This window comes from Morus notabilis, unplaced genomic scaffold, assembly GCF_000414095.1.
Source record: "Morus notabilis unplaced genomic scaffold, ASM41409v2 Scaffold127, whole genome shotgun sequence".
Lineage (NCBI taxonomy): Eukaryota > Viridiplantae > Streptophyta > Magnoliopsida > Rosales > Moraceae > Morus > Morus notabilis.
Window position 1 is genome coordinate 305,161 of NW_010366377.1, and position 20,242 is coordinate 325,402.

Genomic DNA, 20,242 nt, shown 5'->3' on the forward strand with positions numbered 1-20,242 from the left:
CTATATATATATATATATATAATATAATATATACATATCCTGGACCAAGAAGAACCATCAAGATGTCACTTGTTTTACAGATTTAGACTACGCTTCAAATCCTTTTGCTACAATATTTTCTCTTATAAAATTTTAAGTTTATGTTCAAACTCTTTTTTTTAATTTGACTCTCTTAACCAAATGAAAATCAAGATGTGTGTAAGGGAGGATTATGGATTAACTAATAATGTTTTTTTTTTTTGCCTATTTGGCACTTTAATAAAAGTTAGTTTTCTGTAAGGCATAATTTTAACATATGATAGTGTTTGAAATTAATTTTTCGACTTCTCTAAAAATTTTTCTCCTCCTACTCTTTAAGTTTTTCTGCCGGCCTTTTTTCTTTGGCCGGAGTTACGGCGCTTTGTCGGACCTCTGGCCATAAAAATCTCATCTCTGATCTCCAAGTGAGATGATGTACAAGGTGATGAGCTCCATGAAATCAGAGGAGGTGGTGCTTCGTCAGATCTGGCATGTGAAGGTATGAGTTTCTCGGTGATTTTACACGATCTTCGAAGGGTGTTCGCCGGTCATATGGACTCTAGAAACTCATCTACAGACCTGGAGAAGTTAATTGCTCATGGTGTTCATACCATCTTCAACCATTTCTCTCCTGTTTAAGTTGTGGATTTTTACATAGTTTTTTTGTATTTTGTTCTTTATTTTGTTGTAATAACGGCGATGGTTTCCCTACTTCTCTCAATCTGTGATGTTTTCTCCCTCGGCCAGCAGTTTGACTTCCCCATCGATGATAACAATGTATATTTTAGATGTTACTGATCATATTTTGAAGCTATGATTATCAGGAGTAGAGTTTTGTTTTAGAATATATGATTAAAGATAAATTCATGAACTTGCTATAAGAGAAGAGAGAGAGAAAGAGAACTGTATTTATTACGCTTTAGATCCATACTTTCATGATCAAGATATACATACTCTATTACTAATCGAGTGACTCAATCATGTGCGAAAAAATACTTTTAATCAACGCTTTAGAACGTTCTATGTAGATAAAAGTCATGTAGCTACACTTCTATTTTGTCTGATGAAAATAGTCATTACATTTTCATGTTGAGACAACTTCGAGGAGAAAATACATAAACTAGTAAATATAACAAAGGTATCTGAAAGATATGTTGTATGAAGAAATTTAATCAAAAGTTATGAAAAAAATACAAGCTAAGAACATAAAATAATATTTAACATTCTCACTCAATTTTATTTAATCAGCTCTATATACAGAGCTTACTTGACACATCACACTGAATTCATCATGCATATATTGCGGCCTCGTTCGTTTCGATGATTCGAGTTTAGAATTTGAGTTGAGATGTGATTGTATGTGAGAGCTTTTTACTGTAGCAAAAAAGTTAGATGTGATTGTTTGTGAGAGCTTTTTACTGTAGCAAAACTCGAATTCTAAACTCGAATCAGCGAAAACACATCACACTGAATTCATCATGCATATATTGCATATCCATATGAACATACATACGTAAACAATCAGCTCTACATAGTGTAGAGCATATTTTAAGCTCTCAAACACACCTCAAATCATTGTTGTGTATATCATGGTAATAACAGTCAGTGAAACCAACGTATATATATTACCATTATACACATTGATTTAAATTTATTACAATAAACAGAAAACCAAGACATTTTAGAGACGTCATTTTATTTACTTATTTTACGTTGGTGTGCACATCTTAAAGTGATAAGTGAAACCCAATAGAATCCAGGAGATCACCACTGCTTCCCTTGAATCCAACAATTAAGCCATTTGCAATTGGGAAGCTGAAAGGTGTGCCTTGTTCAACTCCATACGGTCCGAGGGTTCTCTTGTTTGTCTTGATTGTTAATGAGCGTACAACAACAGGGTGCCCAGGCAAACTACCAGTGTACCCACTCACACTCACTATGAACTCTTGTGGAAATTGTAGTACAATCTGTAACAATATATATATATAGATAAATATATATATATTGAAATTAATAAAATGAAAAAAATTAAAGATAAACTAACCTTCTCTTTTGTGTAGGCACCAGGAACAATATGTTTGGGCCCTGGAAAATGCGTACCATTCACATCATAGATCACACTCAAGGACCCAATAGCATCCTTATGTGAAAGGTCAATTTCTCGAATTCCAGTGTAGGAGCCATCATCCCAACCAGTACCCCCAGGCCCTCCCCAATTTCCTACTACTATCGTCTGGCTTTTTGCCGTACTAGTATGGAGATTGTTTGTGCCCGCCTACAAAATATTTTTAAAAACATAATAAATCATCATATATATATATATACATGTATATTATCCTCATATATATGTGTACATGTGCAATATGCATAAAATCTTTCAGATGTCTAGCATTGATAACAAAGATTCTGAAAAGTCAAACTAATTTCGTTTTTTTTTCTCAAACATGAAAACTTAAAATAGTACTTATTTTATTTACTGATCGTTTGTAATGGAAAACAGATAACCGAAGCCAGGTTGTCGCTTTAATTTGAACTTTGTGTACTTTTTTTTTAAGTAAATGAAACATGATAAAACTGAAAGGAAAAAAAAAAGGTTCACCTTGAAAGGTCATATGTTTAATTTACAGTACTATTTTAACTTATATATATCTTAAAATATATATTTATTTAATTTTATATGTATTAAAATATATAACACATGCATTATCATATCTACAGGAGCTCACCATAATATGTGCCCCGGGAACAAGTCTTTTGAGACTCCTACGAAGAAGAATGTGGATTTAGATATGGAGAAGTGTGTGCGTTTACTTGGCTGACTTAGCTCAATATATAGAGCTAGACGTAGAAGCTAATAGTTTATTTGGAATATAGTATTGCATGCTTATGGTTTAAGGTTTAGGCAAATGGATCGTTAAGAATGATTTTAAAGAACACTTATAATCCAAGTAAACTTAATTAATTTACTATTTCTTTCGCTTTATTTATCACATTAGTAATTTTGATCATTATTTTCATTTAAATCAAGAACGAGAGAGAATAATTAATATCAAGAACAACCAACACATCTCAACTAAGTTGACACATGTTAGTTGAATCATCTTCTACCAAATCCTCAACCCCAATTTATTATTAAAAAAAAAAAAAAGAGAAGAAGCGTACAAAACCCACCAATGGCAATACATGGATTAGATAAACCAATTTAAAAGAGCGAAGTACATTACGACTATGTAGCATAAGTAAATTTATTATGATCTATATAAATAGTACTAGTACATTAGGACTTAAAAATACTTTTTTTCTTTTTTGAATTGGGGTAGAGGAATTTGAACTCATGATTTGATGTCAGACAGAAGTGTAGATTTACCTGTAGGCTACGCTTGCAAAAACTTAGAAGACACTTTAACGCACAATAACAACAACATTAACAATGGTACATGATTATTATTAAAGAAAGGCATTTATTTATGTTCATTATTAGAAGGAAAAAATAAATAAAAAAATAAAAATAAAAAAGAACTTTTGTGGCGTGGTTATCTAGACTACTTAGGGGCTGTTCTTTTGTCCTTTTTGAGTTAGGTGACTTGAGTGTAGATTTTGAGTTGAGTTTGAATTATAACTTGAGTTGAAGTTGTAACTAAAGTTTGTATTTGGTTGTGTACATTTGAGTTATGGTTTGAGATAAGAATCTTTTTGAGTTTGTGTTTGAGTGAGTCAAAAATTAAATTTACATTTAGATAGTATTTTAATAAAAACTCAATGTTGATGGACAATTTTAATAGGGTATATGGGTGAGGTTTTATTCGTCTTTTCGTTGTCAACGCATCGAAAAAAAATCATCTCAATCAGAATTAAAACAAAAAGTTATAGCATTTTTAAGAATAAAAAAATAATGTTCATTAATTTGAGTTTGAGTTTCTGAACTCGAGTTGAAGGGGAAACTAAAACTCAAGTTTTAGTCCCAAATTCGAGTTCAAACTCGAGTTTAAACTTAAAAAAACATGAACTTAAATAAAGTTGTAACTCGAGTTATTTTTTTTTTTAGTTTTTAACTCAAAAAAAGAGCTGCCGAACAACCCGATTTTTGAATAAAAAAATAGATAAGAGTAGAAGGGCCTGCAAAAACGGAAGCCGACCGGAAACAGCAATTATGAATAATATATAATATTTACATCATATTATAGTCTTATATATGTATGGACTTGTTTATGGTTCTACCTGTGGAACTAAGCTGCAATGTAATATAAAAAAGTGAGATAATACTCCTATTTATTTCATATAACGCTAATGTTAAAAGATGTAACACCAAGAAAAAGTAATTATCCATAGTTTGTAACACCTTTCTAACGTTAATAATAAATTGAACAAATGTCATGTTATATTTTCCACCTCTATATGTTACAAAACAGTATAGTGCTACCTGCAGGACAATAGACATATATATACGTATACACGAACAGTAGAGAAAGAGTTGTGTTATAAGCGAAATTTTCTCTTCGTTATTTTCACAGTTGTAATAAGACATGACCCCCTAACTTTCATGAACTCGGTACTTGAGTACGAAATAGCCATCGGTTAATATTTGGTGTCTCGAAAACAAAATACCAACATGGTTCAGCTATCAATTCGAACAATCCTCCATTTGAAGACTGTCACTTTGATTGTGAAGTCATTAATGTTCAATCTGAATTTTATTTTAAGATTCATCTTGGCAAAAGCCGCAAATTTCTTTGGTGGTTGCAAGACTATAGGGCATTTGATTTGAAGAATTTTGGTATCCCAATTCTCAACTGGGATCACGTGTTCATGTGGTAGATAAGGGCTGCCAAGATTATTTTGATGTCCTACAGGTATCATTTGTTAGGGAAAAGCACAAAACTATATTCACGAAAAATATACTGAAACAAAAATAATATAAAAATATATAAGACAAAGATTTAGGTGGTTTGAAAAAAAATTTTACATCCACAAAAAAGAGAAAAAAACTTCACTAATAGTTTCAGAATACACACTCAATAAACTTTTGCACTTTCTCTCTCTACCCAAAACTCTTACACCCTTACATGTCTCTCTCCCCACTTTTTTCTCTCTCTCTCAAAAGGAGGCACTCTGTGCTCTGTACTTTTCTCTGAGTACACACATAAAGAATTACACAAAATACTTATTTATAGACTCTTAATAAACTATAAAATAACCCTTGCTCAAAAATTGAAAACAGTAACTTACTCAAAACCGCAAAATAGTAACTTTTTCAAAACCAATTTGAGTCACTCAAATTCTCTCACCTCACTCAATTGGGTACTACAAGAATTTGAATTTTTTGTTTCCAAAAATTTGGTAGCCAAAAGCCCTATTTTTAATAGCAAAATGTTTTTATTACCAAAAAATTTTGATAGCATAAAGTATTAGTTACTAAAATTTTGGTAACAAATAGTTTTTGCAACCAAAAAATTTGTTAGTAACAAAATGTATTTGGTAGCAAAATGTATGATATTTAGGAACCATATATTTCGGTAGCAAAAGGCTTTTGATAGCAAAAAGTGTGAGATTTAGGACCCTAAAATTTTGGTAGCAAAATATATTTGGTAGCAAAAAGTATGTGATTCAGTCACCAAATATTTGGTAACAACAAGTATTTGGTAACAAAAGCCATAAGATTTAGGGACTAAATATTTGGTATCAAATTGTATTTGGTAGTGAAATGTATGAGATTTAGTGACCAAATGTTCAGTAGCAAAAGGTATTTCGTTGTGAAAAATATGATATTTAAGGACCAAATTTTTGGTAGCAAAATGCATTTGGTAACGAAAAGAATAAGAATCAGGTACTAAATATTTAGTAACGAATAACTAATTTGTTGCTACCAAATTTTTTTGGTCAATAAAACTGAGACAGATTTATATACCTGTATTTTCTGAAAAATATATATATAAATAAAATACAAAATATTAATTTAAAAATCTCTAAATATTTTAATACATATTAGAATCCAAACAAAATACTAAAATAATCATACTTAAGCAAACTCAAACACTTATGCAAATATTGTACTAGTAAAATCTTAATATTACAAAAATTAAACGCTCTAACAAACTGAGGCCGGTGGTGGTGGTGGCGGTGGCGAAGGATCTTCTCTTCTTGGGACGGAAGGTCCAAGATGATCTGATAACGGATTTATCTGCTGAAGTAGCTTTTGAATAAGCTCATGTTGTTGCTTCGTTAGAATTTCCATGTCTGACATACGACATTTGTTTTCCTTAACTTCATTTTGAAGCTTTTCACATCCTGACCCTCTAGATTTGCGAGCTTTTGACACTTGTCTTAGCACAGGATCTATGCCACGCTTGAAACCATATTTTTCATACCTCTCACTTGACAAAACTTGAGAGTAAATTTCTTCCTCTACATCAGAGTCAAGTTTTGACCCCTCTGGTACTTCACTTAAACGACCATCGTGAGTCTTGATCATTTGTTCCTGCATTAGGCGATGTGTTATATACTTTCAAGTTAGAGTAAAAAAAACAAAATCAAACGAAATGATAAGTGTTTAGTAATTCTTACATAATCTTCCTTTGCTCTCTCAGTTGTTCATCTCTGTGATTCGCTCCAATGAGTATTCTTGAAGACCTCAAAGTACCCGTCCAAAGCATTTAAGTCATAACTCGATGTGTGTTCTACATAATTCACGGTAAAATCTCTAACAAAAATATGACGCTCAACAATATCTATATGATGGAAAAAGCAATTCAAACATTTTTTGCATGAACAACAATACTTCCATCTGCATCTAGGTGATTACGTGCTTGTTCAATAAATCTTCTCACTCCACTCATATATGTCTCCACTCATATATGTCTCTGAAAGTCAGTTCGTGACATAAATCCAACTCTTATCCATAAGTATCCTAAACATTACAAATTGATTAATCAAAACAAATTAACTATTGATATGAGTGTCGTTGGTGGCATAATTATTCTTGTCAAGACATGAACCACAATACATCAAACAAAAACTTGTCAAGACAGAAGACAAGTTTGAAAAGTTGTCTAAACAAATATGCAATCGATCAGGAAACTCAAGAGAATGTTATTTTCTTCAATGGGCATATGATTCTGATGTTCACATTATATAATCCGATTAAGTTTTATAAAATTTATTCCCGAACGGTTGAATATTTATATATGGCTCTTATATGACCTGAAGTTCCATAGTCTAAGCAACCGAGTATGTATCCATCTTCTATTCGTTTTTTCTTTCAAAATTCACGTGTAGAAAACAAGTGTATTGGGGCATATAATTGAACCATGTTTATACAATGTAAGGAACTTATTCTTCTTGAGTTGCTAATTGTACAGATCAAAGCAATCGCTGTAATTGTTAATTTATTTGTACCTCCTTATTACCAAACGGTCTAGGCAGATTGCTAGAAAACTAAACACCCTAAACCATGAACTTAGCAAGGCAGATTGCTACCCTAATCTAACTCTGCTTCCACGAAGAAAAGAAAAAAACACGAGTGGCTCAGTGAACTTAGTTTATCCACAATCTAAAAGACTCCCAACATTCCCTATCTCCATTATCTGTAATTACAGTCTTCATACATAAACCCTAATTCAGAACCAGAAATTAGCGAAATCATTGTTTTTGAAATCGCAACCACATTCAACATAACGAAGAGAGAGAGAGAGAGAGAGAACTGACCGGAAAGAAGGACGAGGTGTTGACCGGCGTCGGCGACGGTGAGAATCAGCGGCTAGAGAGAGATGGAGCGACAGAGAGATCTAGAGCTAGAGAAAATCGGCGACGGCTAGAGGAGTGGAAGGCCGCGGAAGAAGAACGGAGCAAACACTGAAGAAGATGGCGAAGAAGGGGAAGAAGGGCGTGGGTTAAACGCGTGCGTGTGTTTTACAGGGGAAGAGGAGTGACGGGTGGAGAAATGGTGGAGCATAGGGATTTTGAGCTCACGCGTGGGTGTGTTTTGAATTTTTAGGGAGGGTGGGTTAAAATGTTTTTCGCAGAAAAATTGTGTTATTTTTTTGTTACCAATTGGTGGCAAATATTTATGTTTTTTGATACCAAATATTATTTTAGTAGCTGGAAGTATATTTTTTGTTATTAAATTTAATTTTGGTACTAAAAAGATATATACTAAAAAATTAAAAAAATACATTTTGATGCTAAAAATTATTTTAAACTCATTGTTCTAATAACGTTATAACAAAAAAAACATAGTTTTGAAGTTAAAATATATTATTTTATGTAAAAAAAATAATTAAATAGTAAGATCATATACTACTATATGTGAAACATATACTTAATTAACAAGATTATATATATACATATATATATATATATAACATGAACATGTCACTTATTACACTTATACAAAATAACTAAATTATCAAATACATATTAATCAAAATATACAGGATGATTGTTAAACTTAATTTATGACATATTCATGGAAAACAAAAACAAAAAAAAAGTAAAAAAATATAAGTTTTAAAGTTTTTATACGATTTGCTACTAAACACAACTTTTGGTAGCAAAAAACGCCTTTTTTGCCACCAAAATATGAATTTGGTAGCAGAATCATGTTTTCTGCTACTAAAATTTGGTACCAGAAAAATATGTTTGTTGTTACCGAACATTATTTTGGTAGTAAAAAATATAATTTTTGTTACCAAATTTGAATTTGGTACTAGAAAGGCATAAATTTAAAACTAAAAAAATATACTTTAATGACAAAAATTATTCTAAAATTATTGTTCTAGTAACATTATAACAAAAAATATAGTTTTGAAATTGAAATACATTATTCTATGTTAAAAAGTAATCAAACAGTAAGATGATATACTACTTTATGTAGAACATTTATTTAATTAAGAAGATCGTATATATATAACATGAACATGTCTCTTGTTACACCTACACAAAACAATTAAATTATCAAATACTTGTTATACAAAATATACTAGGATGATTGTTAAACTTAATTTAGGACATATTCATGGAAAACTAAAACAAAAATAAAATAAAAGCACAAAATATAAGCTTTAAAGTTTTTATATGATTTGCTACCAAACACAACTTTTGGTTGCAAAAGATGCCTTTTTACCACCAAAATATGAATTTGGTAGCATATTCATGTTTTCTGCTACAAAATTTTGGTACCAGAAAAATATGTTTTTTGTTACCAAACATTATTTTGGTAACCAAAATTATATTTTTTGCTACCAAATTTGAATTTGGTACCAGAAAGACATATATTAAAAATTAAAAAAATACACTTTAATGACAAAAATTATTTTAGAATAATTATTCTAGTAACATTATAACAAAGAATATAGTTTTGAAATTGAAATACATTTTTCTATATTAAAAAGTAATCAAATAGCAAGACTATATACTAGTCTATGTGGAACATATACTTAATTAACAATAACACATATACATATACATGAACATGTCTCTTGTTACACCTATACAAAATAAATAAATTATCAATTATTTGTACTAGAATGATTGTTAAAACTTAATATATGACATATTCATGGAAAACTAAAAAAAAAAAAAAAACACAATACAAGCACAAAATATAAATTTTAAAGTTTTTATATGATTTGCTACCAAACAAACCTTTTTGGTAGCTAAAAACAACTTTTTGCAACCAAAATATGAATTTGGTAGTAAAATTTTCTTCTCTGCTACCAAAATTTAGTAGCAAAAAATTATGTTTTTCGGTAGTAAAAACTTCATTTTTCGCTATCAAAGTTTGGTGGCAGATAGCTATATTTTATTTCCAACACTTGGTAGCAAATGTTATTTATTTTGCTACTAAAAATAATTCGGTAGCAAATACCTTGGGCAGGAAAAACTTTGCTTCCTGTCAACATTTTGTTACCAAAACATGTTTAGTAGCAAAAAACTAATATTTTGCTACTAGATTTTGGTGGCAAAATCTTTTGCTTATGTTACCAAATTTTGTTTTGGTAAAAAAACTATTGGCAGGAATCAAATTTGATTTCCCGCCATGTTATTTGTTACCAAATTATATTTGGTAGCGGATTGTGTTGTTTTTGCTACCAAATTTGGTAACTCTTGATAATTTCAGCTACCAAAGTTTGGTAGCAAAACGTGTGTTTTTTGCCACCAAAAATTTTTTGGTATCAAAAAGTTTGATCTCTTAAAGTGACTATTCTTGTAGTGTGTCCAATCTAGAGAGTCATCTTAGTACCGACGATACAAACTTCAACAAGAATAAATGAATAAATTTAAAACTCGACATGAGAAACTGTCTTCTTCTTCAAAGCATCTTCACTGCCACAAGTCTTCACCGTCTTGTCTTTATTGTCTTCAACTATTATCAACATCTTGTTGCACTCTTTTACCCATGTAACTTCTTTCATAACAGAAGAAGACCCTTCTTCATGACATGGTTCTTCATAGCTCCACCTACAACTGTTGTCCCAATAAGCTTATACATGTTTTTCACATTTTTACCCTTTATGGCTACTAAAATCACCTCTCTTGACATGCATAAAACCACCATTCGCATAGTACTCACAACTTAAAGTGTCCAAAGTTCTCAAAGAAATCAAACTTCTCCTTAGTTTAGAAACATGCCTAACATTTTTCAATGTCCTCACAACTCCGTCAAACATCTTCACCTTCACAGTACCTATTCCAACAGTTTTAGCACTAGAATCATTAACCATCAACAAAGTACCGGCATCACAAGGCTTATAAGAATCAAACCACTCTTTATGTGGCCACATATGAAATGAGCATCTAGAATGCAAGATTCAAATGTCAGAAATATTTTCATCAGCAATAACAGAATAAACATCATCTTCACTATTCTACATGTCTTCAACATTGTAGGCCATGTCCACAGGTACCTCGACCCCTAATTCCTTCCATAATTTTGTTTAAATCTCAAAAACTTGCAGTGTAATTTTACCATAACAAAGACGTAGAGTTAGTGGCTATCATTTTAGGTTAGTCTAAATATAAAGATGTATCAATCTATTCCACATCTATTTGTATTAGGTTTCTTATGACACAATGTTATTTTAATGTCACATAAAATCTCTATCATAGGCATCAACTAATTTATAAATTAGAAAGGTCTTACTTGTAGATGGTGTCGGAGCCAATACGGTGAGCATATGTGGTAGATGTCAGGTGAATCTCTCTGATATTACTTTGTAACGACCCAATCTGAGAAGCCGTTATTACTTGATTCTCATAGCGTAAACATGATACATCTTAAAAGAATGTATTAAGAGAAATTTTACAATAATTTTTTTTTTCAAAAGCATTAAGGTTAAAGTACATAGTTAAAAGTTTGAACCTCAAAATTAAGAACTATTTATTAATAATTACTGGCTTTAATCCCACCACAAAACATCTTACATTTAGGCTGGCCATATATCTAAATCAAACCAGCATTATAAAACCAAAATTTAACATTCAACACTCAAAATCATAATGTACATATCATTTTTAGTCATCTCCTATTATAAATCTACCTAACAGTTAACTTTTCTAAAGACTATAATTGCATAAGCATCTTGACTATATCAAGCTGTAATATCTCACAAAACTTGCCCTAAGTCTCAAGTCTAACAAAATTACAAAGGTTGGTCTCTTAGCACAAACTCTGTCATTTGGGCAGATTTGACCTCTCTTACGAGCAAATTCATAATAAATTGTAGGAAAACCAAAAATTACAAAAATTACTGGTAAATCAAAGTAGACTCATGGGGCTTTCTTTAGAGCTACGATATGCTATATTTTAGATTCATGAGACTCATCAAAATCGGCCCGAAATATAGACAAAAATTTCGTCAGGAATTTGACAGTTTTTTGCACGAACTTGTAAAAATCATAACTAATTCTAGAAAAATTCATATTCTGTAATTTTTGAACTCGCTTAAATTTTAAGATGTCTATTTTAAAGAAAAAATAATAACTGAGACAAAACAGTATAGAAAAGATTAAGAAAAACTTAAAATGTAAAACTGGGTCAGAAACTCATTCATATTCATTTCAACAAACATATAATATGCAAACTTTTATGTTTAAAACTCACATGCAAACACTTGAATCAACACTTTAAGTTCAAATAAACCAAAACTCAATCCAAAGTCATAAGACTATGTAACGCCCGTCCTGAGCCAGCAGCTAAAAACTACGTCAACTCGAAGGAAACATTAACTTACTGTAAGCTTAACATGGAAATACAATCCTTGAGCAAAATTCTTAATATTATAGAATTCTTAATAGTACATCTATCACAATTACAATCCTCGAACAAAATCTTAAGTTACAAATTTCATATCTTAAGATATCTTAACTCGTCATGGGACTTTGAACCGTTCTTGCTCATTCAACTGGAACTTCTACTTTTGGCACTTACATGCATCATGAGAACTATATGAGCTCAAGCTCAGTAAGTAAACCATATAGTAATTTCCACTTTGAAAATACTTTTCTTTAACATTTAGGGCCCTTGTGTATAACATTCATCTTGTGTTATTAGAACCCCTTTCATATGGCTCCTATCTTGGAATCTCTTGTTCTTCAAGGATTTGACCCTTTCCTTTATCATACTTTAATTAGTTCATAATAAACACAAGATTCATATCATACTCTGAAACCACTTTCTAAATCTCAATCTCATGAAAGTATTCCAACAATAACATATATAAATTGGAAAAATTCATTAAAAGCATACTATTATTCAAGTGATGCAGTGGAGGGTATACTTACTTAGTATCCATCTATTTGGCAGTTTTAAATTCTTACAACTTGCCTTTTGTGATAATCTGTCCTCAAAATGTAGGGAACCTTCATTCTTTCTTCTTCATACATCTCTTTCTCTCTGTAACTATTCTCTCTCTCTCTCTCTCTCTCTCTCTCAAATTTTCTCTCTCTAGCTTTTTTCATATGAAGGATGGAATGAATACATCACCTATTTATAGCTTTCCATCTTATATTCTAACCCTTGGATCAAAGCATATGTGGATAGATCCTAGCCATTGATTCCATATCTAATATCTACCCTTGGATCATAAGTGTTTGGCTAAATCTTGGCCATTGATGAAATTCTAAGGGTCCATCTACTTGACAAGTGTCTAACAAAAGATAATTTGAACTTTTCTTCTTCCTAATCTTGACATGTGCCTACTTAGAAGAAAATTTGAACTTTTCTAGATTATTTAGAAATTTGAGTAACTCGCAATTTCTCAAATCTATAAAGGCTCAAAATTAATTGTTAGGTATTTTGTATTAGTTGGCAATTTTTTGGCAATCTTGTAAAAATTTAAAAAATAGGTTCAAGAAGATTTCAGATTGTGGAAGAAGAATTCGAGTCAGATTTGAAGTTAAAGTTGCAGATTTTGTTGAGTTAAGATTTGAAGAGATAAGGATAAAGGCTTGGTCAAAGGAAGATAAGACATTGGTTGAGATTTGGAGAGATAAAGATAAGGCATTGGTTATTTGAATTTAAATGGGAGGTAAAGCTTGCATGAAGATCAAGTTATTTTTGGATTTGAATTCTTGACTTCATCCGATTATTGTTAGGAGAGTTGAATGGCTTATATATATATATGTATTCACGTGAGCTACACAATTAAGCTTGAGTTGCACATAAGAATTAGAAAAAGTCAAAGATAACTTGCTATAATGAAAGATAAGGCATTGATGTGGAGATGGCTAAGAGAACATTAGATGTTGCAAATAAAGCTGAGGAGGATTTTTTGTTATCTGAATATAGGTTCAAAAGTTGAAAAATGAGATACGTAGAATGGTTTTATATGGGAAGTGGCTCTGCAGGAAAAGGTGGGTCGACTGCAGGAAAAAGTCTTGTGATAGAGAATCGGTGCTTAAGTAGAACAATTTGTAGTTTATGTTTTTTTCTCATTGAAAGTATGAACAACTGAAGGGAGTTTAGCAGTTAAAGGTGAAGACGTGTGGTACACGCTAAACAGTGTCATTGTGAGAGTTTATCATAGCGGCGTCATAGTCTAGGAGGGAGTCCTTGAGTGAATAAGTCCGTCAAGGTTGTAATTCTTAAATCATAGTGAAACTGTTTACTGTCTGGGCGTGGCCCCGTAGAGTAGGTCTGCGCACCGAACTGCGATATCATATTGTGTGTTCCTCTACTTTCTGCACTTTATTTTACTCGAGCAACTGAACGTAATTAACTCAGATCTATCAAGTTTAATTATTTCGTATTCTTGCACATAATAAAATATCATAAGCTAATTATCAAAATAATCGAGTAATCACAAAGTCGTTGACCATTAACTTAAATAAGGAATCTCAATAATTCCTTGTCATGCATGAAACATAATATAGGAATAAGGTTTAGGGTATAACAAGTATACTAATTAGTAGGTTAGTAGTTCTGTTAGTCCCTAAACTTTAAACATTGTGACATTTTTGTCCATTAACTTTAATTTAGGCATATTTAATCCACGAACTTTAATTTTTTTATTGTTTAGTCCCTGACAATAAATAGACAAACGATTTTTGAAATTGAACATGCATATTTACGTTATTATTTCATGATAACAGAAAATTTTCCATAAATAGATACAATATGTGCAAAATATTATAGTTTTTAATTAATAGTTTTTAATTAATAGGCTTTAATAATATAAAGAGAAAATTTTGCATATAGCATAACTCTTTTGGTAAAACTTTAAATTATCACACGGTGAATACAAATTTATCTATGTTTCATTTCATAAATCATTCATCAATTTTACTGTCAGATCGGCCCAAAAGTTTTAGATATCCAAAGACTATTTATCTATGGACACATAAAACTAACAAAAAATGAAAGTTCAGAAACTAAATATGCCTCAATTAAAAGTTAAGGTACCAAAGCTCCACTATATATGCTAAAAGTTTGTAGACTATCAAGCTGTTAATCCTAATTTGTATAGTATTTCAATATGAAATGTCATGAATGACTCTTAATTTATTTATTTATTTTTTTTTTGTTATGAACAGAAACTTGAGGAAAAGCGTTTTGTTAGTCTTTGTTCTCCTGGAAATGAAATACCAGAATGGTTCAGTTATCAATTGAAGAAATCTTCAATAACTATCGAGCTTCCTTCAAATTAGCATAATAACAACTTCATGGGTTTTGCTCTCTGTGTTATTGTTAAAGACTTTGATTTTAGAGATAAATATGTTGAGGTTACTTGTGAATTTTATTTAAGACCATTCATGGTAAAAGTTACAAATTCTGTTGCCAGTTTCAGGAGACTTGTGAAAAGAAACCTAATTTGAGGAGCTACATCTCATATTTGAAGTCAGATCACATACTCATGTGGTATAAGTCTGATCATCGCTATCGTGATTTTCGTGATGCAGTTGAGGCGTCATTTGACTTTGAGCTATTGGTTAAAAAAATTGCTCATCCTCCTTCTGTTGACAAATCAATAATTAGAAGGTGCGGAATCCGACGGTTATATTTTCAAGATGCGCAGGAATTTGATATCATTTACAAGACTGAACAAAACGATGAAAATATTGGATTCTTAATCTAACATTTGGCTTATATGTGAATAATTATGTGTTGTAAACTGTCATACAAGGTTAAGCCCATTTAAAAGTAGTCTATTAAGGTTTTGGTAATTTAGACTTTAATGTATCCAATAGGGTATGGGCTTTTAATGTGTAGAGACTTAGGGTAATTTCTATTTTTATGATGGGCTAAAATAGAAATACTAAAAGATAACAGGAAAGTTATCTATATATAGTGGTTATGGTCCTCATATCACATAAATTGTCATTCTATTCTTTTATGACATCCCATCATCAAAGAGAGAGACAGCAAAGAGAAAGTTAAAAGATTCTCTAAGAGAACGTGTTGATCTGAAAAATAAACCGCACAACTGTAGAGTGTAATTTAATGTTATAGATTTAGGTACGCTTCTGCTTATTAATCTGTAGAATCTTAGAGATTTAACATGAATATTTCCTAGATTTTGAGAAATGTTTTACATCTAAGGATGTTTTCTAACCGAAAATGTATAGAGCCACAGAATATGAGTTGATAGGAGACTCAAATTTATAGGTAAAATATGAAGTTCTCCCATTAATTACTAAATCACTATTGCATGCGTTTTGTAATCTATGAAACATGCTTATCTTCATTCCAGGAGGCCTACAACTGATTTCTTTCTTTCTTTCTTTTCTCCCCCTTCTGAAGGAAGCAACTCAGTCGGCTCTCAGTTGCTGCAGCCAACTTCACCTTCTTTCCAACTCATCCGCATCTTATAGTCAAGGTTGTGCGTTGGACGGTCACGGGGGCTAGGCTCACCCGACAGAATGGCTGCTGTCCTCGCGACGGTATGTTTCGGCTCGCCAGATGTTTACGAGTTTATACCTATATATTCATGTTGTTGAAATGGATTCTACGAAGGTTGCTCAAGGTGTTAAGTGCTCTTCCATTCATTGAGATGATGGCCTTTAATGCAGGATTTAATGGATCTTATGAATGCTGATGTTTTTAATGTTTGTTCACTTGTTCCTAGATCTACTAATATGATAGCTTCTTTTTGCCCAAAGCTAATATGGTAGCTTAATTTGCGTTGGCTGTTTTTGGTTTTCTGTCATACTTTGATTGTAATAGTGCAGAGGCTATTTCTGTTTCCATAGCCCTTGGGTTTGTGATTTTGTGTGTTGTTGTTTACTGGTTTGTGCGGCTACTGGATCTTTTCATTTATTACAGTATAACCTCGATAAATTAATACTCAGATTAATTAATAACTTTGATTAGATAATATTTTTTACCGGTCTCTACTTGGTCCCAAGAGTATTTTCGATTAAATAATATCTCGATTAATTAATAAAATTTTATAATCCCAAGGGTTTTTATTTATAGAGTTTTAACAGCGTTGCTTTAAATGAACTATGCTTATTATAGAGTTAAAATTAATGTTTATAGTTTATAGTCTAAAAACTTGTCAAGTTATATAAAGTATAGTTGAGTTTTGAATTACATGGGATTTAAGTTCGGAATAAGGACATACTTTACAAGTCAAAATATAATTCAAATATTTTTTTTAAAAAATATGTAAATGTGAATATGAAGGAGAAAAGTGACGTGCTACTTTGCTAGAGGATCTGGTTCTTTTTGCTCTCAGCTAGCTCTCGTTCTCTATCTCTTATTTCTTTTGAGCTTACAAAAATGTGAATATTATATATATATATATAATATATATTATATACATATTTTGGACCAAGAACAACCATCAAGATGTTACTTGTTTTACTGCAGGTTTAGACTACGCTTCAAATCATTTTGCTACAACATTTATTTTTATGTTCAAACTTTTTTTTTTAATTTGACCCTCTGAACCAAATGACACTCAAGATATGTGTAAGGGAGGATTATGGATTAAGTAATACTGCTTTTTTTTTTTTTTTTGCCAATTTGGCACTTTAATGAAAGTTAGTTTTCCGTAACGAATAATTTTAACCTATGATAGTGTTTGAAATTAATTTTTCGACTTCTCTAAAACTTTTTTCCTGCCTTTTTTCTTTGGCCGGAGGTACGGCGCGTCGTCGGACCTTTGGCCATAAAAATCTCATCCCTGATCTCACTGCGAGATAATGTATAAGGTGATGGGCTCCGTGAAATCAGTGGAGTTGGTGTTTCGTCATATCTAGCATGTGAATATATGAGTTTCTCGGTGATTTTACACGATCTTTGGAGGGTGTTCGCCGGTCGTGGACTCTAGAAACTCATCGACAGACTTGGAGGAGTTAATTGCTCCTAGTGTTCACACCATCTCCTACCATTTCTCTCCTATTTAGGTTGTGGATTTTTATATTGTTTTTTATATTGTGTTATGTATTTTACTGTAATAATAGTGATGGTTTCCGTACCTCTCTCAGTCTGTGGTGTTTTCTCCCTCAGCCAGCAATTGACTTCCCCACCGCTACTAGTGTAAGGTATGCGTGTATGTGTGATGTCCAATACAAGACTAGAATTTGACTTACTTTTAATCGATTTTGTTAAAATATAAAACTATTGTTGGCCCACCTCCTAATAGCTTAAGCTTTTAGGATGGATTGGTAAACTAACATGGTATCAGAGCGTAAAGTCCTGAGTTTAAACCCTCATAATTGCACTCTTTATCCCCATTTAAAATTGTCATGGGTCTTTAAGATATCTCGAGCTTAAATATTCACGTGTTGGGCTTTCCAATTAATTTACCCACACGATTGCCCATTGTCCAGCCCACACGTGAGGGGGAGTGTTAAAATATAAAAACTATTGTTAGTCCACCTCCTAACAGCTTAAGCTTTTGGGATAAATTGGTAAACTAAAATGGTATCAGAACGGGAGGTCCTGAGTTCAAACTCCCATAATTGCACTCTTTATCTCCATTTTAATTGTCATTATGTGTTGGGTCTTTAATATATCTCGGACTTAAATATTCACGTGTTGGGCTTTTCAATTAATTTACTCACACGATTGCCCATTGTCCAGCCCACACGTGAGGGGGAGTGTTAAAGTATAAAACTATTATTGACCCACCTCCTAATAGCTTAAGCTTTTAGGATGGATTAATAAACTAACAGATTTTCCATAGCCAAATGTTAAGCCAATTTTGGGAGATGTCTTCCCCATTATTTGATTAGTGGTGTATTTTTAATGTCTAATCTTATGAGCAGCATCCAATTCTATGATTTTAGTACAGTCATGTATGCTAGTCCTTTTGTGGCCTTTTAATTAAATTGCATATTTACCTTTAAAAAAAAAAGTTAGTTTTCCCCCAAACACAGTGAGAGATATGTTAAAATTATCCCATGACGTTTATCGTTGTGAACATGTTCACATCTACTTTCATTTTTTTTTTAAAGCTCTAATATATTTGATGCAAGCGTAATTGCCAAGTGTCCACCCACTTTGTTCGTTGGTTTATAACCAACTCAGTTCAAGAAATTCACTGCACCTTCGTAATTTGTACCTGAATATGGAGTTGGACTTTTTTTCCCCTTGCTTGGTTTGGGTTAAATGAATTTTTTATTTAATTTCCTATTTCCCATTGAATTAATTTTTTTTACCTTGTACATTCCTTTTCTTTTTTTCTTTTTTTTCTTTTTTTCTTTCTTTTTTTTTTTTTGGAAAAATGAGAGACTAATAATGCCTTTGGTAACATTAATTGAAAAAGTGGATTGGATGGTTAATAACCAGAGTTAAATTTTATGACGACAATTTGAAAACTATCCTCTATCTACTACGTGTGTGAAACAACGTAGAATCCAGAAGAGTACTTTAGACATCGGTTTATGCGAAAATCATCAATAAACATAAGTACACAAAATGTGTCATCTTTAACTAGACATTATAAAACGATCACAGGCATAGTAATTTATTTTATGAACCTTTAACATCGTTCTAAAATTGGACTCAACTAATGAAATAATGTACCCATATATATTATTGGAAGAATATGCAAGGTTGACTATATAAAGGACCGCTATTTTTTCAAAAAATATTCTTTGAGAGGTTATGAAATGAAGAGGTTTAGAAGGTTTGAATTGATGATTTTACTTGAGTAACATCTAAGGAAGGAATTGTGAGATTTGGGAAGTAAGTAAAGTACTCGAGCCTTAGATATGTTGAACTTTTTTACAACTGTGAATATGATTGGTAATTCGGCGTATATAAGTGGATCCCCTCACTGAATTATAAGCGGATGATATTTGATTATATATATATATATATATATATATATATCGATGATAACAATGTATATTTTGGATGTTACTGATCATATTTTGAAGCTACGATTATCAGGAGTAGAGTTTTGTTTTAGAATATATGATTAAAGATAAATTCATGAACTTGCTATAAGAGGAGAGAGAGAGAAAGGGAACTGTATTTATTACGCTTTAGATCCATACTTTCATGATCAAGATATACATACTCTATAACTAATCGAGTGACTCAATCATGTGCTAAAAAATACTTTTAATCATTACATTTTAATCATGTAGCGACAAGTCTATTTTGTCTGATGAAAATAGTCATTACATTTTCATGTTGAGACAACTTCGAGGAAAAAAGATATAAACTAGTAAATATAACAAAGGTATCTGAAAGATATGTTGTATGAAGAAATTTAATCAAAAGTTATGAAAAAAATACAAGCTAAGAACATAAAATAATATTTAACATTCTCAC

At 31.5% G+C, this 20,242-nt stretch overlaps 1 protein-coding gene across 1 annotated transcript; it reads right to left on the bottom strand.

Moving 5' to 3' along the window:
• Positions 1–1,496: 1,496 nt before the first annotated feature.
• On the bottom strand, positions 1,497–6,499 carry LOC21397278 (galactose-specific lectin). Its single transcript, XM_024173518.1, has 3 exons — positions 6,113–6,499; positions 2,063–2,293; positions 1,497–1,985 (listed from the first exon to the last, which is right to left on the bottom strand). Exons 1-3 carry the CDS (start codon positions 6,497–6,499, stop codon positions 1,746–1,748), a joined length of 858 nt encoding a protein of 285 aa, XP_024029286.1. The 3' UTR covers positions 1,497–1,745.
• Between the last annotated feature and the right edge of the window lie 13,743 nt (positions 6,500–20,242).